The sequence below is a fragment of the Amphibalanus amphitrite genome, unplaced genomic scaffold, assembly GCF_019059575.1.
Source record: "Amphibalanus amphitrite isolate SeventyFive unplaced genomic scaffold, NRLGWU_Aamphi_draft 000094F_arrow, whole genome shotgun sequence".
Classification (NCBI taxonomy): Eukaryota; Metazoa; Arthropoda; class Thecostraca; order Balanomorpha; family Balanidae; genus Amphibalanus; species Amphibalanus amphitrite.
Genome location: NW_024881590.1, coordinates 1,047,020 through 1,074,007, shown reverse-complemented (window position 1 = coordinate 1,074,007; position 26,988 = coordinate 1,047,020). Strand labels below are relative to the sequence as shown.

The following is a 26,988-nucleotide window of genomic DNA, read 5'->3' as shown; positions in this document are numbered from 1 at the left end:
GTGTGACTAACGGCCCATGCAGCGGACGGTGACACGACACTCGTTTTTATGCCCATGTCGTGTGCGTCTTGACCCGGGGCCATCAGTGATAGACGCGTGGTCAGAGGCCGCCCTCTAACATCAGCTCCCTCAGACAAGGCACGCTCAACCCAAACCAGCGCCCATATAAGCCGCGCCTGCACCCCCGCGGGGTCACTCCGCCGCAGCCATGGCACTGACTAGACGTCGTGTTCTGCTGACGCTGTTTACGGTGCTGTCCCTGATAGCGGTGCCCACAAATGCCGCACAAATATTCAGACCATCGTCACACAGACGGCCACATAGGTCGCCAGAGGAGCAGCATCTCGACCGAGACGTGACTGAACGTTCGACAGAGAAACAACCGCTTGTATCCGGTGAGCCTCCAGATTCTGTTAGTCAAAGAGAAGCGGAATCGACTTCGTCTGCAGATGAAGAGCCTATTTTGAAGAAGCTTAGACTGAATGTGCGGGATTCGGTTACAGACGACCAATGCGCCGATCCATCCACCATACTGGACCCGTGCGATGGTTACGAAGGACCACGTCAGTCCCCGATAGACATCGATCCCTGCGGAAATCACGTGGAGGTTGACCGCAGCGTGCTGAGGTTCAAGAACATCGACTCTACCCCGCAGAGCATCCAGCTGTTAAACACGGGCAACAGAGTGATGGGCGCCGTCACCTGGGCCAACCACATCCCTACAACGATCAGCGGCGGTCGGCTGCCGGGGACGTTTGTCTTCGAGATCTTTGATATGCACTGGGGCGCCAACAACTCCTATGGTTCTGAGCACACGATCAACGGGTATCGCTACCCGGCCGAGCTGCACCTGGGCTTCAGAAACATCAAGTATGGCTCGCTCGAAGAGGCGGCAGCGAATGTTGACGGCCTGGCGGGCATTGCTGTGTTCCTCGACTTGCATTCTGGAAGCGCCGGTCGAGGTATCGCTCCTCTGGCGCAGTCGCTGTACGAGATCAAGGAGGCGGGCAGCTCCTCCCAGGTGGCCTCGCCACCCAACATGAAGCAGCTGCTGCCGAAGAGGCTGGACCGCTACGTGGCCTACACGGGCTCCCCGACTGCGGTGATCCCCTGCTGGGGTAACGTCGTCTGGTACGTCATGCTGGAGCCGATCAGGATCCTGGAAAGGGAGCTGGAGCTGCTGCGTGACCTGCGGAACGGCAGCGGTCACCGACTGTGCCAGAGCACGATCCGAGCCCTGCAGCCTGTCAGCTCCCGACGGCTCTACACTAAACAGCGCTTCCTGCGCTGTCTCACCAGACATTGAAAGAAGTTCAAAGGCGCGTTCCTGTGCAACCAAATGGTTTATCGCATATACAGGAAAGAGTTCGACGGCTGCTGATGTCAACATTGTCCCACGACAGAGCAGTGGCTCGATCGCAAGACATCGATGCGTGAGGAGCGCTCTCGAGCTCAGTTCTTGAGCGACATAGCGACACGCGCGGTATACTAGTGAAGTGGTGCTCTAAAGGACGTCAGATACCACACAGAAAGCTCTCTGTCATTTTTAGTTAGGTCAAATGTCAGGTAAGCATTGATCATCAAATGCAAATTCAAACTGCCCTGGTGTTAAAGGGCGTCGATTCACACTGCCCTGGTGCTTGTGAAGAGTGTCGATTCATACTGCCTTGGTGTTTGAAGGGTGTCGATTCACACTGCCCTGGTGTTGAAGGGTGTCGATTCACACAATTCCCTGGTGGTTGCGAAGGGTATCGATTCACACTGCCCTGGTGTTTGAAGGGTATCGAATATCGATTTACACTGCCCTGGTGTTTGAAGGGTGTCGATTCACACAATTCCTTGGTGTTTGCGAAGGGTGTCGGTTCCTGCTGCACTGGTGTTGAAGGGTGTCGATTCACACTGCCCTGGTGTTGGAAGGGCGTCGTTTCACACTGCCCTAGTGTTGCGAAGGGTGACACTCGCTGGGTGAGCACTGCGCCTTGTGTGATGGGCCACCGGGCATTCAAATAGCACATTCTCTACTCTCGAGAACCAGTCCTTCTGGCAGCTTAACGAGGAGACTCTGAGTGTGCCAGTCTCCTACCATGTCCTGTCGATTCCAGTTGGGGCTTTTGGTGGCGGATGAGGAGCGCAACCGAAAAATGGGTGAGTACGGCCAACAACAGCCAAACTGGAATGGGTCGCAGCACGGGACACAGTAGCGACAGAGAGGAAACACTAATCGGTATTAGGGTCCCCTAATAAAGTTTAGTGGCCCCTCTGGAGTGTGAAGACCAGCTGGGTCGGGGGTGGGTTGGGGAGCGGCAGTCCGTGGGGAGGGGGCGAGGGCGGGGAGGGCGAGGGAGGAGACGAGAGGACAGACGTCAGTCAGTGAGAGGGGACGACGGTGACAACAGAGGCGGGCCGCGAGTGGCGCTTCTCCCACCCCCCCATCCCCAACGGCACCAATGTCCTCAACATTGTCTCCTCCGTCTCTTTTTTTATTACTCCTCTCCCTCTCTCGTCCGACGTCGTCTCACCCACGGTTGTGGCGGATGAGGAGCGCAACCGAAAAATGGGTGAGTACGGCCAACAACAGCCAAACTGGAATGGGTCGCAGCACGGGACACAGGAGCGACAGAGAGGGAACACTAAATGCAAGTTTTCTTAGGTGCATAGAATCAAATAAGCTGCGCCAAAAACAGGTGGAAATAGCGCAAAACACAGGAAGTGAGACACCCGATTCCCCAGCAGGGCGAAAGTTATCTCTAAAGCAATTGCCCAGGTGAAAGTCCTACGGCCATTGTGCGTTTTACCACTGCTACGACCAGACGGGAGAGCAAAACGCGGCGCTCTGCAGCTCGTCCAGGCGCAGCGGCCGCTCCGTCTATCAACGCATTGGCGCCGACGCCCGCTTTGTCCGGGCGGACACTTTTTGTTCGCGCCAAATCACAGTGGTGACAAAAGGCGCGCGCCGATTCCAGTTGTCAATGGGGAAATAATTGCGCTGGTGACAAATGCGACGAGGGAGGTCAGGCCACGGGGTCAGATGACCTCGTGCTCTCCGGGCTCCCCGCCGCGCTGACCTCAGGCTCTGTGGAAGCATGGAGCACAGATGGACAGACCGAGACTAAGAGCTGAGACATACAGACAGGCGAACAGACAAATTGACGGACAGACGGACAGACGGACAGACGGACAGACGTACGGACAGGAGGACAGACGTACGGACAGGAGGACAGACGTACGGAAAGGAGGACAGACGAATAGACAGGAGGACAGACGAACAGGCAGAAGGACAGACGAACAGACGGAATCAGGTCAATCGATGTATTGTTATCTTGCTGAAATTGCAAGACAAATATATTACGTTTCACACCTTTAAAGGGACTATCCCACCTTCTAAAATGTTGTTAAAACCAGTAAAATTGTGCCCGACTTGGATGACTGGATGGATGATTGGATGACCAGGAACACGGTTCTGGCATTTATTTTGCATTAAACATCTTAGGCTTCCCATATTCCAAACACAAACTTTCAAATATGTGACGTCACAGCCCAAAATTACCTCCTTCCCCAGGCCACATTACTGTCATAAAGCTGATTCTTTTTACTCTGTAGGCACCACAGCAAAGTTCAGACCAAGTTTTAAGCGATTTTTCAACGAACAAACCCATTTAAATCAGAATGACTAAACGAGGTGATGTCACACTAACGGTCGCTCCATGTTGAAGATAGGGCCTTGTACAAGGCCCATTTTCAAATGAAGGGAACGAATTTCTTCAACACCAAGAGGCCGCGGGGGTTACAACCTAGATAGATAGTGGTTTCTGAACCTCGCCGCAAACTTGGCTATCTCAACTCAAACCCCATGTTAAAGGTGGGATAGTCCCTTCGTCTTTTAGACGACGGGACTAAGTAAGACGGTAATTCGTCTTTTTTTGCGAATGACAATGGTAGGCATTAATAACTGAGATAAACCATAAGTTTGCCTCAATTTGTGGTCTCTTGGACGTTGATTGTAACTCAAGAGCATGCCGCTGTTATAGAGAAGCTGTAGGCGACATTTGCTACTGTTCTGCCTCAACGGATGGCCCAGGAGGCGGGAGCAAATGAATCTAACCCATCGTCGGTACGGGGGTAGTCCCAAACTTCTCAGTACCCAGACCCTCCTGTGGTGGCCATGAACATCATGGAACACGTGATTTAACCATGCAGACAAACAGAGTACATATTAATCAGAAAGCGCCTTTGCAATTGGATGATGGTGTGAGCGCCTGCTTATATCACCCGAGTTATTTCAAAGTCCTATCGTTACTCACCGCTCGTGATGTCATGAGCGGACTAGGTAATTTGTCAACAAAAGGGCGAACATGAGCGGACTAATTTGTCAACAAAGGATCGTAGCCCAGTCCAACTAGCAGGCAGCACAGACTGTGCAGTTTTGTTTGAGAATATTCACGGTCTTCGGAGCCAAAAGTAATAAATTTAGAGACTAGAGTGAAGAAAGGAGAAATGTATGATACCTACCCGAGACTACGAGGGGATCAAACAAACCGTTTCTTTATCCCTAATATACATAAGTCACTTCAATCCCTTCCCCACCAGCACAACAGTTGCGCCCTTCTCGGGACCACCACAAGTGCCGTGCAAAAACGTGTGTGACCATCTCTAGACCGTCTGTCAGGCTGTATGCGCGGCTGCTCGATATGCGACCACAGACGGCTCGCTGCGGCCGGCGGCGGTGATTCCGCGACGCTCCATGACACGACAAACAATCTCACGGTGTCGGCTTACGGCAGCCGTGAGCAGCTGTCGGCCACATGACCCGTCTACCCCCCCCCCGCCCCTGCCCTCTACTCCGTCCAGGGAGGGGGAGACGGAGCCATCATTGGCTACCGACGACGGGACTGCTTGTTTTGCTTCCTCACATGTGTTTGGTTGTGCGGTGAGGGTACGGTAGCGGTCTGTTTCGGGGCAATTTTCGGAGCACCGTGCAGACAACTCCCTGTTTTGACCCCGCCGGGTCAAAACAGGGACAGAACCGATTGGTGATAGGGAGGGGGGGGGGGTAGGGGAGAGTGGGGTAAGATGCCCAGGGTGGGAAAGACGCCCCACCCCCTCTAGCGGGGAAACAAAGAATCGAACCTGGAAATTAATGTTCTTAGCGTAAAGCGGAAGCCTGCCTTGTTAACTGCACAAAAATTTGCGAAGCTCAGTTGGGCAACGGCTGGCTGGTGATTGCATGTTTTTTATTTGCTGCTTTCAAAAAATATTTTGGCGTCAAAACATTGTAAATATCAAAGAAGGTACATAATTTTTGCATCCCTTGCTATAGTCGTGATACATTAACATACGTGTACTGTGTCCCAAACAGTTTGTTTCAGGGTGTAGTTTTATGGCTAACAAATTGTGCTGATTTAATGTTACTTCGGTACCTTGGGGTAAGATGCCCCATGTCCTGATGGGGAAAGACGCCCCCCTAAATCCGTAGGCTGTCCTTCAAGCAGCCCGTCAAATCATTTATTACATACTTGTGATGAGAGACAAAAGCCGATCTGGGACTATTGAGAGTCCGGTACGGTCGGGTGCTCCCCATGCCGGTCTCTCGGCCCACACAGCGACTTTTTGGGCGGCATCTGACTCTGAGAGCCCTCACGACGGCCTCTGTGGGCCCCATTATTGGTTCCAGGGCCCCTCACGACATCCTTTGAGGGCTCCCACGTTGGCTCCACGGGCCGCGCTGGCATCTGAGGTCCCCACGATGGGCTCGAGGGCCCTCAAGCATCATGAAGACCTATAAGGGCCCCACAGTGGTCTCCGAACGCCACCACGGAGGCTTGTTTGGCCACGCTGGACTATGATGGCCCTAACGATGACCTCTGAAGCCCCTTACGACTACTTTTGAGGGCCCTTACAATGACGTTTGGTGTCTACTGCAGGCTCGAAGGGACTACTGATTCGTTCAGGCGATTCACGTGCCTATTTATGTCACTTATAGTGCAGGGGGCATCTTACCCAACGCCAGGGGGCGTCTTTCCCATCCTGTGGGGTAAGATGCCCCCTTTCACTTCTTTAGGAAAATGCTTAATAGCAAAAAAAGTTGTCATATTTCAGGCACGAAAGTGTGATATTTTTGGAGAAAAATGATGTCGGCTTCCGTTGAAACTCCAAGTTTTGGCTTTCCGATCGTCATTTTCGAATAATATATGATATAGTCAAACCCTGGGCATCTTTCCCCACTCTCCCCTACAAATGTCGAGGCTAGGTGCGATTATCGTGAGCGCGTCAGATTGTTAGAATGAAAAGTAATCAGAGACGGAAGGCAGATCCTGTCATTTTCATGCGAGTGCCGCTTTGAACACTTACCGTATTCGTACCGACGAATATTCTGGTCAACAGCCATTGAATAGTCGTCGCACCTCATGAGCGTATTTGAATAAAAATAGGCAGCAACCGACATGCCTATACTATCATTTAGCCCGCCCCACCGTCTTTAAAATTCTGCTTTCTTATAAATCTCTGACAACCCTGAGTTCCCCTTATAAAAACCTGTCCTGGGCCGACTACCCATCCGGCTACTACCTACCTAATTGGCTCCATGTTTTCAGACATGTCGGCCGTACCCTGCACGAACACCTGTCGGTCGTCAGACCTTTACGACAGAGTCGCTCCGGTGAGTTTACGGAGGGTTAGAGACGTGGTGGGGTCTCTTCATCAGGCGGCCCACATCTCCCAGAAACGGCGGACAGAGGGTGGGGACAGCAAGGAGAGAGAGAGAGAGAGAGAGAGAGAGAGAGAGAGAGAGAGAGAGAGAGAGGGAGAGAGAGAAAAAAAAGAGAGAGCGAAAGAGAGAGGTTAGGAAGCGATGGTTGACAATTACTGAGGCAACGCAGAGGCACAATAAGCGGAGCTAGTGGCAGATAGTTGGTTCCTGACTGAGGCGACGCGAGTGCTGCAGAAATGTGAAGGGAAAGGGAGATGTAATAATAACCGGAAGGAAGTTCTGGGATGAAGCATTGGAAATGCAAAGCGAACAGAAACAATAGGATAACAATGGTGTGCCAGGCCAAGCTGAGAAATGGAACGTGAAAAAACGTCAGCCGGTCACGAGGATGTCGTGTCAAAGTGCTATGATAAACGGTCGGGAGCGCTAATTACGGAGCGAGCGAAGCGAGCGGAGTCTTTCCTTAGCCCGGCCGGGCCCGGGGGGTAATCCCAACCACCGCAGCCCGGGGGGGGGGCGTTTTTCGCCCCCCCCCTGTCTAACTCCGTAAATAAGGGAGCTACGGAAACAAAAGCGATACCAAACGAAAGATCCTTACGAGACGATTCTAAAGCATCTAAAATTTTTGACCTCAGGTCAATTTTCAAGGTCAGAGGTCAAGGTCAAAGGCCAAAACCGGTACATGTGTAGTGATCTCAAAGTAAGCCTTCTAGAGGACGGCAGGCTGCATCAAACCGGCAAAATTGGGTGTCAAACGAAAGAAGAGAATCTGAGGATTCCGAAACTGTGCTCAAAATCAAAGGTCAAGGTCAAGGTCACGCTCAAAATTGACCTCAAACTTGGCACTTTTTCGCACACCTTGCGTGCTAACTTCCAAGATGTTTTGAAATGTTTTTAGGCTTATCAGTTCCCTATTTGTGGTTCATCTTACGATACAAGGTTGCTCAAAGGTCAAGGTTACAGAAGAGTATCCCTGCTAGAGGCTATTTCACTAATTCAAGTTAGTTATAATAAATAAGACAATTTTGCCATCCTGAAGCTCTAAATGAAGGCTGAGAGGAAAATAGATGCCAAATTCGTGATCAGCGGATACAAATCCATCATAAACGACCTTTCATGTGTCAAGGTCAACCAGAGGTCATTCGAGGTCACATGAGGTCAACATAAAATTTGACCTTTTCCGAACAAAATATATATCATTCGACGCGGCTTGACAAGGCGAATGCGATGGTACACTCGAGGGCAGATTGATGTTCCACCACTCCCTACCCATCGGGCTCCCATGGCTCAGCACCGGCTGCTGCCAGTGGCAGCACTGGGAGCACTAGCACTAGCCGGCAGTGCTGAGCAGTGCTGAGGGCAGGCAGCACTGGCAGCAGCCAGTGCTGAGCCATGGGAGCCCGATGGGTTGGGATTGGTGGAACATCAATCTGCCCCCGAGTGTACCACTGCCGTAGCTCTAGGACCATTTTTGTCGAAGTTATTTGCGAAAAACTAAAACCACATTTCGGGGTCGTTGACCTGACCTCTGACCTCAGGTCACCAAAACTATTTTTCTATTTTTCTCTAGGTCAAACGCTACACAACCGTGCTCGTAATTTGTCTTTATCTCTAAAACTCTATTTTTAGCAGCTATTTGAAGTTTGCGTCTGTGACGCCGAAGTTTGTCGTGCAGGGGTCTAGAAAAATGGACCTTGTGACGTCATCAAGGGGGCTAGGTCCACATTTTTTACTTCAGAAGATGTCAAATTGATGGGAGAGAAGGTACTGAAAGTTTCGCTTTCCTATCCCTAAGCGTTCGGGAGCTATCGCAAATATTCGCCAGGGGGGGGCGAAAAACGCCCCCCCGGGCCCGCGAGGGTTAGATTAAAGGGACTATCCCACCTTCTAAAATGTTGTTAAAACCAGTTAAATTGTGCCCGACTTTATAGATTGGATGACCAGGAACACGGTTCTGGCATTTATTTTTCATTAAACATGTTAGGCTTCCCATATTCCAAACACAAACTTTCAAATATGTGACGTCACAGCCCAAAATTACCTCCTTCCCCAGGCCACATTACTGTCATAAAGCTGATTCTTTTTACTCTGTAGGCACCACAACAAAGTTCAGACCAAGTTTTAAGCGATTTTTTAACGAACAAACCCATTTAAATCAGAATGACTAAACGAGGTGACGTCACAGTATCGGTCGCTCCATGTTAAAGATAGGGCCTTGCACAAGGCCCATTTTCAAATGAAGGGAACGAATTTCTTCAACACCAAGAGGCCGCGGGGGTTGCAACCTAGATAGATAGTGGTTTCTGAGCCTCGCCGCAAACTTGGCTATCTCAACTCAAACCCCATCTTAAAGGTGGGATAGTCCAACGGAAATATTGAGCATGAGCGGCCGGCCGGCCGTGAGGACGCTTTTGCGAGGCTTATATCTCAGCAACCACTTGACCGATTTACATGCGGTTATTTTTGTAGGGTAGCTTCATTCCTTCTACCAAGTACCTATTGGACTATTCCCGATGCATGTAGGTGACCCCTTATGCGCGTGCCACGTGCAAAATGAAGAGGTGTCAGTTTTGCAATTGTTGCAATATCTCGGTAACTACTGGGCAGATTGCGCTGAATGTTGGCATGTAGGTAGGCACCCACTAGGCAATGCATATCTATGTGCCAGAGTTGGGGTGTTGCTGCACGTGCGCACGTGCAGGGGTCGTTTCCAGATCTCGAGAACGGCTCTACCGATTGCGCTCAAATTTGGTACGCAGTTAGGGACCGGTTAGTAGGGTGCCGTGCAAAAGTCAGTCGGGACCCATTTTGCACGTGCGCACGTGCAGGGTGCTGCTTCCAGATCTCGATAACGGCTGGGCCGATTGCGCTCAAATTTGGCACGTCGCTAGAGACCGGTTAGTAGGGTGCCGTGCACAAGTCAGTTGGAGGTACCCCCTTGCAATTTCGCACGTGCAAGGCCCACCCTCTCGCTCGCTCCGTTAGTCGCCCCAAAAGGCGTTATACTGGTAATAAAGTCGGCAACAAACACACATTTTGCCAAGTTGACTGTTTCTTGCGAATCTGGGTTTGTGAGTACATTTCAGTTTCTAGTATATGCGTTTGGAAAACATTAATACCTACGGCACTAGGGAGTTGCTACAAAATATAAGGCTGAACAAGGCCAAGTCCTCAATAAGGCGACGCATTCCCATATGAATATTCTCTTCGTTCGTTCCATTACTCTCTGTTTGTCAGGCACCAGAAAAACGATGTTATTAGTAAGTCAACGTGTATTCAGTTTAAGCAGGCACTGAATCGCACGGAAAAGTTTTCCAGCGACCCAATTCACAATGTCAGCAGTGCAGAGTGCAGAAGCTGCGCCGCCGCCCGTGTTCCGCAATGGAGGCATACTTTACAAAAGGAGAGCTCTAGGAATCCCAATCATTTCCATCCAATGTTCCGCTCTGAATGTCTCAAATGCACGCAGCCAGCAGTGTACCGAACGTTCGAAATGCACGCACTGAACCATCGGGTCAAAGAAACGAGGAGTACTCAGCAAATAGTTGATACCCAGAATGGGTAAAGCAGAGCTTGAAAAATCAAACAAATATGCAGACATGGGATTATCATCTAGAATCTTCCTAAAACAATACCCACAGAAAACGAGCAAAGCGACACTGAAAGATCTTGGACGCTGGCGCGGTATCTCAGTCACATACCCCGCACAGTAGTTTATACCATGGAAAATATTACAAATATTACATTAAATACACGGCCCCCAAACAGCACTTAAAGCCTTCTGGTGGGCACCCCCGGGAGAGGCAGGGAGACCGCTAACACCCGCTCAGCTCCACCGTCCCGACCCACACGGCACTCCTGAGCTCTAAACTCCACCAGTCAGCCCACCGGATCTCAGACTTCTCAGCTTTGGGTGTTATGATAAGCGGCAGCAGGCTTGTTCAACATCCCCGCTGACCAGCCAAGGAAGCTCAGCACTGCTCAGTCACAGCGGCGACGGAAGGCCGTCAGAGGCGACCGAGCGGGGAGTCGGCCGGGCCGCTACACACCGCGCGAGTCTGCCACGGGCGTCGCCAGCGAGCACCAGTCGGGCAGCTACACACCGCGCGAGTCTGCCACGGGCGTCGCCAGGGAGCACCAGTCGGGCAGCGCTCCCAGTTCCAGGTACTTCTCCCGGGTCAGGGAGCGGGTCAGCACCACGTCCGTGCCGCCGAACATGGCGCCTGAGGTGGGATGGAGTGTCCGGTTAGAGTCGGTGCTAGGGGGAGCAGAACGTAGTAACACAATGTGTCACAGTCACTAAGGGTACATATATAAAATCGTTGAATTCAACGCCCATATTACAGCAATGCTTCACAGATAAGGACATGTATGAAGACACCAACGGCAGAGCTAGACCTATCGGTGACAATGAGTATTTATCGGAAAGCCTCAACTCGTGAGTCTGACATCCCCTCAGCCCGTTGAGTAGGCAGACCGCTTTACACATCTCTCCCTCAATACATACCTCCGAGCCAGGTGAGGTAGTTGGCTTTGGCCGGCGGCCGGTGCATCCTGAACGTATCCAGGTGGAGTGTCTCGCTGTACGGGGGCAGAGCGGCCTGGCGACGGACCTCCGACAGCAGGCGCGCCTTGATTCCGGGTAGGTGAGCGGTACCTCCGAGAACCACCAGACTGGCGGCCAGCGGACGGCGGCTGTCCAGAGGGCACTGAGGGGTAGAGAGGGTGGAAGGGTTAGACAGACAAACATGACAGTTATAGAACGTCATATAGAAAGGCTAGAAGGAAAGCTTGTTATATCCAAATAGGCAGACAGATGAATCAACTGACTAGTTTCGAGCACTGCAGGTGGCAGCAGCTGTTACCGTATTGCATACTGTAACCAAAACTGACAGAGGAAATAAGGAGACGGTAAAGGAAACGATAGTCAGGAGTTAAGTAAGCAAAGTTGATAAAGCTGTGCTCAATGAGCTTATTGAAAAACGAAGGTTTACAAATTGCCTTCACAAATCATCATCATACTAACAGCGCCACCACGTCAGGTAGAGCTACAGCTTTCACAGTCCCGGCGGGCGGCGCTACGGTCACCGAGCGGTCGAAAGAGGGCGTAACAGAGGCAGCGCAATGCTCCACCAGTCAAAGGTCTTATCTATTCTCCGTATCCAACCAGCACCGCTCCCAGCAGACTCTGCAGAATGGCCATCAAACCATTCCCACAGATATCCAAAATCTACCCACCTGCAGTAGCGCGTCCAGCAGCATAGTGGCCAGCGTCTGATTATCTGCGTCTGCCGTGAACAGCACCTCAGCGGGCAGAAGGCGACTGCGGCCGGCCACGGTCAGTGTCACGCCGCCGGGGAGCGGGTACGGCAGCGGGACGGGTATCGGCTCGGAGCCGGCCGAATCTGACGGCGCAGAGGGCGCCACCAGCACTCCGCGCACCTGGGGAGCACAAAGGGACACTGGTCAGTGATAAGTGAGGTGTCAGTGATGGTGGGGGATGGGGCACTCAGCATTTTAGTGAGACGGTAACACAAGACAGCTGCATAAGTGAGGGACAAGCAACCAGGTGTGGCCTGAGGTGCGCACTAAAAAGAATGCAACACATAATGCCAAAGCTCACCAATAGCTTATAACCAAAAATACAGCAAGGAGGCACCAGTGTATGGCGAAGCCGCCTTGATGGTAAGCAAAGCACCATCACCGGGAGCAGAGTACGGCACATTGTCTAATGTCTACCTACCTTGATATCTTCAACGACGGCGTCGCTGAGGCTGTCGACCACCTGTTCTACGGACCGTCCGGCGGGGTCCACCACACTACCGTGTTCCTTCAGAGCGGCCCGCAGCGACCTGGTGACCACAGAAAGACATATGTGAGGGACGACGTGGGGCCACTGGGCAAGGCTGGGACAGAGAATATGGAGCACATATCGGTTTTTGACGTTTCCCGTCTGCAATAGAACGAGTTAGTTAGCCAGCTCTGGCGAATGACATTTAACGAATGCGTCTTTAATCGTTGTACAACGCATTCTAAAAAAGATCACCTCTCACATCGTTAACTGCCGTCAACCAGCCACCACCAGAACCAGTATAGAATGACAGCACTAGATAATGTACCAGCCCACAGCGATCTCCACCGTTCGCAGCTCGCTCCAGCACCCCGCCCTGACCTGTGTACGGCTCGAGCGGCCAGCGGTAGCGCCTGCCACGCTCGCAGCACGGGCACTCCCTCATAGACGGGGATACAGACGGCCTCCTCGTGACCAATGTCGAGCACCAGACCAGTCTGAAGGCCGAGCGGCATCAGGGCCAGCAGGTGCGACGGCGCCAGCAGCAAACACGATACCTGGGAATGTGAGAAGGGTGAGAGGTGAGAACGCTAGCAGCAGACAAGACACCTGGGATGTGAGAAGGGGGAGGGGGAGAAGTGAGAATGCTGGCAGCAGACACAACACCCAAGGGTGTGAAGATGGGAATGGGGTGAGGACGCCAGCAGCAAACAAGAAGGTGTGCAAGGGGAGGGAGAGCTAAGGACTCTTAAAGCCAAACATGCTATATGGAGGGCGTCAAAAGCAAACACGACAAAGTGCAAACACGTGAGAAGGTAATTGTACAAGTGTGGATGGTCACAAAATTGTGATTGTCAGAGCGTTTGGCTAATTGTCTGTAGCAATATCAAACTTATAGTAGGTACTTTACCATACATTTCATTTGACCAAACACATAATTGATAGGAACTTGAAGCTTAACGTGACATTGATCAACGGAAAAAATGTGCATTAGGAAACTACATAATTGGACAAACCAACCATTCACGTTTAGGAAATAGCAACACATTTTTGTTTCCATTATATTATCAGCGTCACCAGGGCAACGGAGTCGATTGATTTTTTTGGGACTCCTTCTCCTACTCCTACTCCGACTCCCACTCCGACGCACGAGTAGGACCTGAGCTTCGACAAAATCTAACTTATAAATGTCAACGAGCGGAATATTGTCGAGCAAACGGCTGTAGGGCATGACTGAGCCACGCAGTGTTAACTCCGACTCCGGAGTTGAAGTCGGTAAGATTTTGGCGAGTTCCAACTCCGACTCCGACTCCGGTAAGAAAAGAACAGCCGACTGCGAACGACTCCGACTCCGCAGCCCCGCCAGTGACTGAGTGACCACCACCATTCATGGTGCATCTCTCACCTCATAATGCCTGAAGAGGACGCTGGCCAGCACATCTCTGAAGATGGTGGGGGTGAGCAGTGACTCGGCGACCACGACTGGGCGGTCCTTGGGGCTGACCAGCAGTCGCCTGAAAACAATACGGTCAGGTCAGGTCACCATAAAACACTGGCTAGTCTATGGAGTCACCAGACGCGCACTCAGCCTAACACTTTCGCACGGACACTCTCACGCGCGCAGTTTACGTGGAAGTTTCCCTTCGGTCGCTTGCTTCCGGGCAGCTGCGGGAGCCACAGGAAATGTGACGTCATACCCAGGATACTTCGACACTCTCTGGGCCGCCAGCGCAGCCCAGCAGGGTGTATCGACCCCACCTGAAGTAGATGGTCTCTAGGAGCGCCACCAGCAGCCGGTCGAGATCCTCCCTGTTGCGGTAGTCGAACACGGATCGCTCCTGGCCGTCCAGCTTGACACGGGTGGGGATGATGGCCCGTGGGCCTGTCTCGCCGCAGAACCCACATCTGAAACACACTCGGTGGTCAATACCTACAAGCAGAGGGCAGCCAGGAAAGCATTTTGGGCATTATCAGGAAATAAACTAAAGCAGGTCACAACACTCATAAACTTAGTAGACAATCATCAGTGTAAATATAATAAACAATGATATAGCTTAGGGTCGACTTTTCAGCATGGAATAAATCCCTCAGACAGGAAATTGGTGGAAGCTGGCGTACAGGCTCTCAATATAGAAGAATGAAGAGCATTGGTGATAGGAACAGATGCTTAACCTGCTGTCACTTTAACCAACATAAAATTGATGTGTGAAGTTAGTGCCATTTGGTCGCTTACAAATGTCATTGACCAATTGACCATACATAAATCATTTGCTGATTTGAGGTAGAATACCTATCCAAACAGTTAAGCTGACCTATAATATCTACATCAAATGACCTCTCAATGGTTTGAATGTGTGTAAGCATTTATTAGTCTAGTAAATTAGTTCACATTAGTGGCAGAGTTTCAAACAGTTATTGAAGAAAAAAACATTATACACACATTAATAGTATAAGGATATTGCTGCCAAAAATAGCCAAAGTTTTTTTCCAGGATGTGTATCCCCAGTGGTGGTTAACAACTCACTTTGTGTAAGCACTGCCAATGTCCAGGCACACTGGTGGTAGCTGCTTCTCTCCAATCAAGCCAATGCCCTCGTAAAGGGGCATGGTGGTCTATCTGTGGAAACAACAACTGTGTCTCACGCTTCATATATATATAAGCTAGCTAGACACAATTGAATGAAGCATGTTTAGCTAAACAAGGTGATTGTAGTATATATGGTCCATGGTCCATTTTCAACTTAAATCAATAGTGAGAATATCTAAAATGAGAAATAGATGTATTCATTTTATTCCAGAGGAATTAAGTATGATATTGATGTGTCCTTATCATAATTCATATGTTTTCAGCAGGGATGCGGAGCCGGAGCCGGAGCCGGAGCCGGAGCCGCTGGAGCCGGCATATTTTGCTCGGAGCCGGAGCCGGAGCCGGAGCCGTGAAACAATATAACCCGGAGCCGGAGCCGGAGCCGGAGCCGTCAAAAAAGGGGGCGACTCCGGCTCCTTTTCTTACGAGGAAACAATTATTTACCTAGTTCGGTTTGACAATACAAGGCGTAAAACAATGTGGTATTCAAAATAGCCTTGTTATACAAATACAGAAGCAACGTGTACCAATCCCATCGCCTTTTTTCTTCAACCCGTATTTAATTGATCGCATAGTGGATGTACTGAGTAGAAGCCGGAGCCGGAGCCGCCGGAGCCGGATCATTTTACTCGGAGCCGGAGCCGGAGCCGGAGCCGCCATGACATTTCACCCGGAGCCGGAGCCGGAGCCGATCTTTTTCTCCGGAGCCGGAGCCGGGGCCGTCTGAAATTTCCACGGCTCCGCATCCCTGGTTTTCAGTAACAAATTGTGTCAGGTATAAGGCAGGCCAGTGATAATTTTCAAAGAGCTCTGTTTTTGCTGGTTGTTAGAGAAAATTAGAGGCTTGCCAAGTGAAATGTTGATAAATTCCTAGCCCAGTAACAGAGAATGTGTCAGAAAAAAAAAATATGAAAAAATGCCCAGGATTTACTGAAAAAGCACACAAGTCACATTACATTTGAAAAGTCATGAAATGAATCAAACATTTTCATTCATATTCAGTTGGGGAAACTAAAAGGAGCCAAACAAAAATTGGATTAGCCAATCAACGGCTGGAGTGGGCGGGGCAATGACCATATATGGTCATAAAATCAGACTTCATCTTTTCAATGAATCCTAGCATTCAAATTTCAAATGAACAAATAAGGCATAATAATGTTTTTTAACCACACAAAGCCTACACTCACTCGGTGCATAATTAACTGGCAGCTCTGCAACGCAAGGTCAAACAGTGATTGGCAAATATGGCAGAGTGAAACAGATGCACCAAAAAATGTATGAAGTACCGTGGTTTAAAAATATCCTTATTTTTATTATTTTGTTTATGGTTTTTGTAATTGTGGTTAAGTTATTATTTTAAAATTAAATATCTTTGTTTATTGTAATTAAATTATCTTTTAAAAAATTTCTTTCAAAATACCAATCCATTTATTGAATGGCCAGCCGATTATGACACCCAGAACCTGCAAAACAGCCGTTTTCTTATCGTCATTTTCAAGTCAATTGGCCAAATTTATCAAATCACGCTAATTCCTAGTGAAAAATGGAAGCCTTTTCTCTCCGATTAAGTGGACGCGATACCGCAAGTACCGGCTTGTTATACCGTTTTTCACCCTTAGTAGCGGGGGCTGCATTTATGTCCATATATGGTCATCAAAAGTCCATTTATTGACCAATCAATTTTTGGATATTCGCCTCGTAGTTTCCCTGTATATTAGGACCAAGAAGACAACGAACGATACAAGCCAAGGCCCTATGTACCCAACGATAACGATAGATTGAGGTCCATGTCCCAAAATAGTTGCAATAATCACTAGTGGAGTAAACCCACTACTTCAAAAAATGCACCAATCAATTAAAAAACCACACATACATTTCACAGCAGGCACCACACTTTTCGCAACCACGGCACCACAGTCTTGCCACAGTCCACAATTGTAGCAAAACAGGTAATCAAGGATAACAAAATTCAAAGAAGTAAGTATAAAGAACAGCCATGAACAACCCTTTTACAAATGACGTCAACTAAAAATGCCTTTACTTGGCCTTTACAAAAGTCAATTTTCCTTTCAATCTGAATAAGAAAATATAACTAAGAACTTTGAACTCAATGTAGTTGACACATTGACCTATTGTATTGTACAGTAGGTCTACTAAAAAAGTCCCCCGCTCCAGAGGCGGCCGGCCGGCCGAACCCCCGGATTACAGCCCCGACTCTATTGCGCAGGCCGCGGCAGTGACACGGGTCAGGTCGCGGCGCCCGGCGAGTGGGTCAGTTGGCGGCGGCCGGCCGTGGAGTGAGGACGCCGTGTGTGGGGCGCAGAGATGCCGCAGTGCAGAGGAGGGGAAGATAGTGACTCTGCACGATGCCGGAAATGATGCCTTTGTGATCTAAATTAAACACCTGCACTGCAGTGCATATCCTCCCTTGCCCCATTCCTATTATATCATAATCCTTCAATAATCCGTAATGACCATTCAACGCAAGTAAGCAAACAAAACAACCCGTTTAGCGGTGACATCGTCTCGGATAAAAAAGCGACAGTGATGATTAGAATTGACTTAGCGGGAGGGCAAATCTTGGGGTATATATGTATCACATGCCGAGTATTTTATTCCCATCTAGCAAATTAAGATTGGGGATCTTGTCCAACAAGTCAGCGGCCGTTCTAGACACAGATAAATGCTTTGTTTTCGGTCGCATCATTATCTGCAATAATTCTAAGCGAGGTTTAACCCTCGCCGGCCGAGAAAAGGGGATGGATGCCGCCACCATGTATTTTTTGCGGTAGCTCAAAGCACACTGATGATAGAAGGCTGACATTTCATATGCCTTACATTTGATTCAAGCCGGATCATTTGAAATCAACCACGTTTTCATGTCAGGTCACTTAACTATGACGTCTTAACCCTCGCCCATGTAGGGGGGGGGGGTTGGTGCAACCCCCCCCCCCCTGAGGTTTTTCGGAAACAGTGCAAAAACGGCGGCGCGCAGCGCCGCCAAATTTGGGTACCTTATGGGGCAAACTTGCGCATCTTTTGATAAAAAATTTGACCGGGTCATGTCAGGTCACGGAGTTATGACGTCACAAAGGGAACAGCCTCCGGCCGGATTTTCACAAACTGAGTGCCAACGCCCGAGGTTTCCTGCCGGTGGTACGGAGATCGGTTGATGGATCGTGATGAAACTTCCCATGCATGTTGGGGCAAGTATTGGCTATCATATGGTATAAGAAACTTGACCGGGTCAGGTCAGGTCACGGAGCTATGACGTCACAAGAGGAACAGCGTCCGGTACTATATTTGAAAAGCGCCCGAACCACTATTTTGCTAATTCTTGTCACCTCAATGGGAATATGCAGCAATATTAGCTTCTATAGGGAGCAAATGGACCTTCCAAATCCAAAAATACAATCAGATTTCAAAAATTTAAATTTTGATTTTTCGAATTTCTGCCGCCGACTGTGACCTTGCCGACTTCCGGCGCTCCCAACGCGCCATTTTTAGAGCTAGGGAAACGAAATACATACCAAACGATAGAGAATTGATCAAGGAACACGATAGTGAAGGTTTCAAGTCGATATCTCCCACCGTTTTGCCGCAATCGCCGCGGAAAGTTGAAAAAAGTCTATTTTTCCGAAAATTTGACCTTTGACCGGTCAAAAGTAGGTCAAATGTTGACCTAGGACCAAAAAATATACCACCAATCGCGAGATCTCGGCGAGAGCAATCCGTTGGTCTTTTCCGCTAAGCTCTACGACGCTCCGTTTTCAAACGCCAAGGGGGGGTCGCACCAACCCCCCCCCCCCCTGCATGGGCGAAGGTGGCAGATCGCCGTTTACGAGCGAGGGTTAAGTAAACCTTTGCAGACTGCACGGTTGTCGGTTATAAAATGATGCAAATCCGTAACGCACTTAGTGTCTTATAAGCATAATGGAAAAATATGGAAACTGTTAATTTGGCGTCGGAAATGGCCTAAAAACTATACCTCAAGCACATGAAATCGTGACTTCATACATTCTTGGCAAGGTTTAATGCTTCACTTTTGCATTTGCATTGTTCACCTTGCGTGACGGAGTGCTCGTCAATAGGAGTGCTTCGTCAATAACTCCCGATCAAAATGAGCTAGCCAGTCGGGACAGCCATCAATGGACTCCGCAAGACTTGCCGAATCAAATGTTATGCAACATGTCCTCCTTTCAACAGCTTCGTGACCTGTGTTGCCCTAACATGACATTGACCTAAACATCCTAAATTGCTTCACCTAAGCCAAAAACATATAAATCGACGCGTCTGAGAACAGAAAACACGATTGTATCGAAATGACGATAATGCGACCATTTTTTTGGCGAAGTTATTCACCAAAAACCGATCCAATGCCTTGGGGCCCTTGACCTGCCCTAAGAGGTCACTGATATTTTAAAATGGGGTAACAGTCGCTGCGTCACGTAACGACGCAAGCGCTCGTTTTTTTCCGCGAGGCTCTAGCAGTTAGCTCAATTATAGGAGCTAAACATGGGGTTGGGGAATCGCTCCCTTCTCACTCACTATTTGGCCGGGATAGTGTTTGCAATTATTGTTAAAATCTAACATTTTAAGATTTCAAATGACCCATTTTTCCCGCCCATGTCAAGTCATTCAAGGTCATAGCACCAGGTCACGTTAAATGACCTTACCTCAAGGAAAGTTCCTGTGCTCATCATATCTAAATACATCGACTAACCGACCGCTTTAGAACCTTCAGCGATTTCAATGGGCAACAGTATATGTATTTGAAAGTTTTTTTTTTGCAAGTTTGACATTGCTGACAGAAAGGTCGGGTCAATTTTGAGATCGCTGAAGTCAATGGGAGAAGGTTGAACTGCGCTTTTTTTGGACGGAACGCATAATAAACACTCTGAAAACATGTGGTGCCTGATGAGATGCAATACTGAATGATAAAATTGTTTGTTTTGTTGGGAGCCATCTTTTTTCGGTCTGAGAAGGCCCTTGCAGAGCTCTATGACATAATTATGCTCTGGTGTAGTAATTTGGTTGTGCGAGCCAGCGACAGTGATCTGCGGAAGCGTGACTGTTCCCGTGGGACGATTGCCCTGTCGGGGCGGTCCAGCCGTCTCCCCAACGGTCACCCGAAGAGGATTATTTGTCCTGGAATGGAACCGACATCAACTACAGGTTGGCTGGTGCAGGGTGACCTCCAGTCCAGAGAGGGAAGCATGAAGACTAGGGGCGATGCGGATTGGTTTTTCCTGAGGATAGCGAGCCGAGGACGGAAGGAATCTAGCACCCTTGACCCCGGGTAACTTTTAAAGGGGGGGAAAAGGGGAATTTCCCCCCTTCGAAAATTCCGCTCCCCCTTTCAAATTGTGCGTGAACAGCTAGGGAGGAAGGGGAATTTCCCCCTTTCAAATTTATTTTTGAGCCCATTTTCAATCAATTCGCTACTCAGATTCTATAATCATCGTTGATCAGACTCTAGTCATCAATCAACGTTGCTGGCGCTTATATTAGATAATTTTCAATTTGAGGTTCCATCCAACCATTTTACGTTCAGTGCAGCGGGAACTACAGATTTGACCCGATACCGATCGGATGGTCGGTGGGACCGTCTCTTGTCTTGTCTCTTCCGTCTCTTCGCAATCACTGACATATCGCTACAGGCAGGGGTGTAACTTTTGATTTTGAGATGGCGGTGCACTTGGTGATGGGGGCGACATTCAATGAGGATAGGGGCGCTTTCCAAGGAGCATAAATGGTGCATATCTCTCAATAGGCGCGCACACAGGATTTTTGAACGGGGGGGGGGGCACGACCTTCAAACTGCCCCCCTCCCCCATGACGAAGGGCCCCAGGCCCCAGCCGAAAAATTCCCCGACGCCATTCTATTTCAGTTGACTTGAAACTTGGCTTTTGTCGATACATGATTAAAACAATCACTTCAGTACCTGTTCAATTTTCAAAGCATTGAATGTTCTATTTTTGTTTACGCAGCATGTTTCATTCAAATACGATTCAGTGATTAGTTATCACCATCTTAACAATCACGTAAAATATTCTATTAATAAGCGTGGATGCAAGGCCCTCAAAAATCAGTCCGGGTAGCGCCTTACTGCCAGCCGGCCGACCGACCCGGGCTACTGGCTAGCTAGAAGCGGAGGCTATAGTCACGGGTAAGCCCGGATGTGTATGAGCGGGGCAGCACCCCCTTTGTCAATTCGCATATCTATTCAGCCACATAGACATGAAAAATCATTACAATGATTCGTAGCGAGATCACAGACCAGAGATTTAACTTTTCTCACTTTTATACCACAAATTACAAAGACACGATTTTCAGGCGGCATGCCCACTTTCCTAAGGTACCAGTCGTAACAGATATTCAGGAAGCCCATACCAGGGCACGTACGGCCGACGGCGGCCCCGATCACCCACCTTTCGCTGTCCCGGCGGCGAGCGAGGGACCCACGGCGACCGCGCACCTCACCGACAAAGCAGCACTGTCACAACGAAGAAGCCCTCAAGGGCCCGAAGATCCGAGGGTCCTTTGAGGCCTTCTGAGCCCGCTGAGGGCCGTTTGACGTCAGCTGAGGGCACTTTGGACCTAGCTGATGGCCCCTTGAGTCCTTCTGAGCGCCATTTGACGCCAGCTGAGGGCCATTTGATGTCAGCTGAGGGCCCTCTGACACCTGCATGGGGCCCTCTGACACCAACTATGGGCCCTTTGAGGCCTTCGGAGGGCCGTTTGACGTCAGTTGAGGGCCCTTTGAGGCCTTTTAAGGACCCTTTGACGCCAGCCGAGGGCCCTTTGAGGCCCTCTGAGGGCCGTTTGACACCAGCTGAGGACCGTTCGACGTCATTTGAGAGCCCTCTGACACCAGCTGGGGGCCCTCTGACGCCAGTTAAGGGCCCTTTGAGGCCTTTGGAGGGCCGTTTGGCGCCATCTCATGGTCCTTTGACGCCCTTCAAGGCCTTCTGAGGGCCCTATGACCCCAGCTGAGGGCCCTTTGAGGTCTTCGGATGGGCCATTTGACGCTAGCTTAGGGCCCTCTGACGCCAGTTGAGGGCCCTCTGACACCAGCTGGGGGCCCTCTGACGCCAGCTAAGGGCCCTTTGCCACCTTTGGAGGCGTTTGACGCCGGCACTGGGCCCATTGGCGCCTTTTAAGACCTTCTGAGGGCCGTTTGCTGTCGGCTGAGGGCTCTTTCAGGCCTTTTGAGGGCCCTTTGACGCCATCTGAGGGCCCTCTAGGCCTTCTGAGGGCCCTTTAAGGCATTTTGAGGGCCCTTTGACGCCAGTTGAAGGCCCTTTGGGACCTTTTGAAGGTTATTGAAATTTTACATCTATCACCTTCCCCTTGATTGCGCTGGACATTGTATGGCCTCATTTGGGCCTGCCGGGGCCCGAGATGGGCTTTCCTCATCCTGGTCTTTTTAATCGTCTTTTTAGCTCATTTTAGACAGTCTTCGGCGGTCTTAAGAGTAGAGGCCCATTTGAGAACCATTTGAGATGGCCCCCCTTTCGAATGGGGGGGGGGGGGCACGGGCCCGTGTACCCCCCCCCTCCTTTTGTGTGCGCCCTTGTCTCTCGATTTCGGTAAAATGCTTTGTTGGTATATTTCGAAATTCAGACTTGAGAGTGATCACCATTTTGTGTTCCTCCGGTTTAGTTTCAACTCAGACTGATGTTGCAAATGGGATTGAAGTTCATTTATATTAACCCAAGGCCCTCTAACCGGCGCACCGATAAACGGAAGTCGAGGTTTCTGCTTGTAGGTACAACTTACAATAACTTTTGAAATAAAATGAATATATTTGCATGTACAATTTTAATTGTATGAACACTAAACATCCCAATGTTACAGTCCAATGGCATTAAGTTGGGTATTACGAAATGACATTAAATTCATTCGGACGAATATCAATCAATCAATTGAATTTATAACGAAATTGCATTTTACTTTTTTATTCCACCCTTTTATAGAATCGGGGTGCCCTTATATGCTCGGCGACTGGCGACACCAACTTTTGCTGGAATCACCTTCTTTATTGGGCGCCTTTCTACTGCTGGGGTCGCCTTTCTCCTGCTGAGGTCACCCCGCTTCTGCTAGGCGGGACTTACTTCTGATGGGCGCTCCTCCTCTGCTGGGGTCTCACTTTTCTACTGGAGTCTGACATTTCCCTTCCCTGATATGCTCTATTTTTGCTAGAGGCGTCCCTCTTCTGCCGGGCGAGCCCAACTTCTGCTGAAGGTGCTCGGGTAGGTCTGTTGGGGGCATTGCTCTTTTGCTGGGGAGCCCCTGTTCTGCTGGGACGCCACACTTCCGCCGGGGCCGCTGGGGGCGCCCCACCTCTGCTGGGGGCGCCCCGGCCCCACTGCTGCTGGACGAACCCAACTTTTGCTCCAGGTGCCCCTTTTGTATTGAGGCGCCTCTCTTCTGTAGGCATCCCTCTCCTGGTAGGGCGCCCCTTTCTGCTGGGGCGGCCCTATGCTGGGGGCACTCCTCTTCTGCTAGGGGCGCCCCACTACTGCTGGACGAGCCCAACTTTTGCTTGAGGTGCCCCATTGTTATTGGAGTGCCTCTCTTCTTCTGGAAGCATCCCTCTCCTGCTGGGGCGCCCCCTTTCTGCTGGGGAGCCCTTCTTGTGCTGAGGGCGCTCCTTTTCTGCTGGAGACATCTCTCTTCTCACTTCTGGTGGGGCGCCCTTCTTCCGCTGGGGCGCCCTTCTTCTGGTGAGGCGCCCCTTTCTGCTGGGGTCGCCCGTGTTCTACTGAGGGCGCTATTCTACTGGGCGAACCGCAAGTTCTGCTTGAGGTGCCTCATTCCTACTGGGGGCGCCTCTCCTCCGCTGGGGCGCCAGTCTTATGCTTGACGATCCCAACCTACGTTGGAGCCTGGAGGTGCCCCACTTCTGCCTCGGGCGCTCCACTTTTTCTGAGAAAGTCCCGTTTTTGCCGGGGTGCCCCTTTCATCCATTTTTAGGGAACGATACGACTGGACGCTTCCCAAGCCCGCAAGCAGCACGACGCCGGTCGCGAGACGGAATGTAGCCGGGAAATCACCCTCGCCATTTGATCAAGAGCTTATCGGTGTCGGGCGGCGTGTGGGGTGCCGCTTAGCCTATGGGGGTGCACTTTGACGTGATGGGGGTGCACTTTCAGGGGATGGGGGTGCACCTGCACCCCCATACATATAGAAAGTTACACCGCTGGCTACAGGCGTCGGCGTATAGAAACTGGCGGGGGACGGGGGTCATGACCTCTAACATTAACACGCATAACACGCTGCGAATCAGGGGTCTTCCTTCGAACCAGGGTCCTTCAATCGGTCTTGGCCTAGCAAAAATAGTCACGTGTTAACCTCTCTGTATTTAGAAAGGCGCTAATTGATGTTTGGCCAGGGTAATAGGTTGATACTACTGATTGACATTTGCAAGGGCGCAGTCAAGTAGGGACCTCCCCCGCCCCTTACCGCCAAGGCTACCTACGTATATTTTTAAGCTATTTTTTTTGGCAACCTAACAATATAAAGTGGCCAGAATCCGGGGAGAGTAGGATTTGGGGGGTAGGTAAGGTTCTGCAGGTGCCATCCTAACAAAAACCTAATGGCATTGGGCCCCCCTTTCAGATGCCCCTGGATCCGCCCTTGCCCCGAACTTAATTCCCCCTCTCGACTTTTCCTGTAAAAGTAACCCTAGACTTGACCCTTCCTTATACTGAATGTATCTCAGGCTGTTAAATCTCCTAAGCGTTTTTTTCTCGACATCGTCAAGGTGTCATTAATACACCTTGAGAAATATGAAATCCGGGAGGATTAATTTAATATAGAAATTGTGGCCAACTGAACATTATCAGTTGCGTTCAACATACTCGTAAGCATGATCACACACCCAGCTTACACATGAGCCATGTAATAAATATTTTGATAGACATGCTTAAGTTATGAAATCATCTAAAGTGTGTAAAGTTCCACGATACGGATCTAATATCCTGCTATGCATCATGACCATTTCTGGTCAGGTCATGTCTTTGAACATAGGCCAAATTCTTCAAATGACCTTTAAAGATCAACTTTTGATTCATTCGAAGCGTTTTGATAAGAGGAACACGAGGCTGGTAAAATTAATTTCATGCAAGTTTAGCTTAAAACTTTTAGTGTTTGTGGAAAAGCGATTGGTTTTCTCATAATACCGATGGTGGCAGACGGCAGTTGCTGTTATTTACGTGTTAAGCCGTTGACCTTAATTAAATCTGACAATATTATTCAGACATAGCGGTAAACGAGCTGCTTGTTGCGTTAGGTTAGGCTCTTTCGGTCGATTTCAGAGTGGGAAGGATGACAGGAATTGGGGAGACAGGGGGCCTGGGCGGGAGTTCTGGGCCTCATGCTCCGCTGGGGCCGAGCCCATAACGTGGGTTGGATTGCCCTGACACATGGATAGCCCTGGGCGATGTTTCACGGCCCCGCGCTGCAGCACGCTGCGCTGCGCTGCCATGCATTGTTGCGGCGGTTGATATGAATTCGGCTCCACGCTAGCGTTACGAGCTTCCGAGTCTGTTGATGTTTCCATGGAAATTGGAAACCCAATGCACCGGTGCGCGCAACGCACCCTGTCCAAGCAAAATTTTTCCATCGATGACCTCTGGTGACATGATCTTTTGCTCTGACCCGATCTAAAATTGGCTGAAGTATTTTTTTCTGCTTTTTGCTACTTTTGACGCTACTTCGAATACCACTTAAATGCCCAAAGCTGAGTTATAAGAATGATGCTCAATCCCCATTTCCCCTCCAACAGGGCGTGCGAGTCTAGGCATTCCTGTGGGGCACGGGCTAACAATGACTATCTCATAATCATTGTGGCCATGAACATCCACTGCCATTCTTTAACACCGGTTTCGCTGCGCTGAGTGGTGGCCGTCCCGTTTGTTGGATTCTACGGCTGGCTGGCGGAAAGCGTTACCGGCCGCCCGTCCACCGCCCGCGGGCCGGACCGAGCGGTCCCGCTGACCCTACCTGACCTGAGCCCGGCGCGATATGGGACGGGCAGACGGGGGTTCGGCTCAGCGAATGCAGCGCCCACTGGTGCGGGGGACTTTTTTAATAGACCTACTGTACTGTATTGTATTCATTTTATCACCGACGGGTTATGCACCCATTTACAGGTGAAGTCAAATAATACATTTCCCACACTCACAAACACTTATACCTACATGAGTTGACACTAGTGAGGAAAATTAACATCAGGGGAGTGCAAAGACCGGAGGTCACTTGAAGTCAGGTCGGTCAAGAACTTATATGGCCTTGGGTCAGGTGCGATCTCGTTCGTCGATAGCTCAATATCGACGAGCGAGACCGTCGATATATCGACGCGGAAATGAGTCAAAGAATAAAGCGTGGAAATCATTGATATTGAGCTGAAATTTTTTTTTAGACTTTTCCTGCAAAGCCCCGTTGGGTGTTTACCTACATCTACCTAAACCTATCCGGGCACTAGCTGGGACACCTGATCCCTCAGCCCCCCTTGCATATATTTTTACTAGTCAGGATACGTATTGGTACGGCTCTGACGGGAAGCTTGGCTGGTGTGAATGACACCCCTTCCCTGACCGGGGTCAGAGCGCGCAGTGACCGTATCCGACCGTGACCGCGCTGACCTCTGCTGAGATCAGGCGCCCGCCTCCCGATAAAAGTGGCTGTCCTCTGCCCTAGGAGGGCATGGAGGGATGGCAATCCCTCTTGTTGGCTATTCAGATGGCTATTCTTCCCCCAGTCCCTCCTATCCCTTCCGTCCCGCCCTATCCTCCAGCCGGGAGTCTGGGACCCCGCCGTCCGGTGACCGCGGCGGCCACCCTCCGCCGGGGTTCGGGCTGCCGACTGCGGAGCGTCTGCCGCGCGCGCCGCACTGC

General features: G+C 50.2%; 2 protein-coding genes across 7 annotated transcripts; one reads left to right on the top strand and one right to left on the bottom strand.

Moving 5' to 3' along the window:
• The first annotated feature begins 208 nt into the window (after nt 1–208).
• Nucleotides 209–1,475, top strand: LOC122380295 (carbonic anhydrase-like). The gene has a single exon (XM_043363342.1). The coding sequence runs from the start codon at nt 209–211 to the stop codon at nt 1,304–1,306; it is 1,098 nt and encodes a 365-aa protein (XP_043219277.1). The 3' UTR covers nt 1,307–1,475.
• An 8,485-nt stretch (nt 1,476–9,960) lies between these two features.
• On the bottom strand, nt 9,961–17,039 carry LOC122380288 (actin-related protein 10-like). Of its 6 annotated transcripts, none has more exons than XM_043363331.1 (9): nt 16,979–17,039; nt 15,022–15,114; nt 14,256–14,402; nt 13,903–14,011; nt 12,879–13,054; nt 12,450–12,558; nt 11,945–12,148; nt 11,214–11,415; nt 9,961–10,929 (listed from the first exon to the last, which is right to left on the bottom strand). In XM_043363331.1, the coding sequence occupies exons 2-9, from the start codon at nt 15,102–15,104 to the stop codon at nt 10,802–10,804; spliced, it is 1,158 nt and encodes a 385-aa protein (XP_043219266.1). In that variant the 5' UTR covers nt 15,105–15,114; nt 16,979–17,039; the 3' UTR covers nt 9,961–10,801. The 6 variants fall into 6 exon arrangements, with proteins under 6 accessions (XP_043219266.1, XP_043219265.1, XP_043219267.1 ...); XM_043363330.1 differs by having other exon boundaries at nt 16,958–17,035; XM_043363332.1 differs by having other exon boundaries at nt 15,022–15,110; nt 16,958–17,017.
• Nucleotides 17,040–26,988: the final 9,949 nt, after the last annotated feature.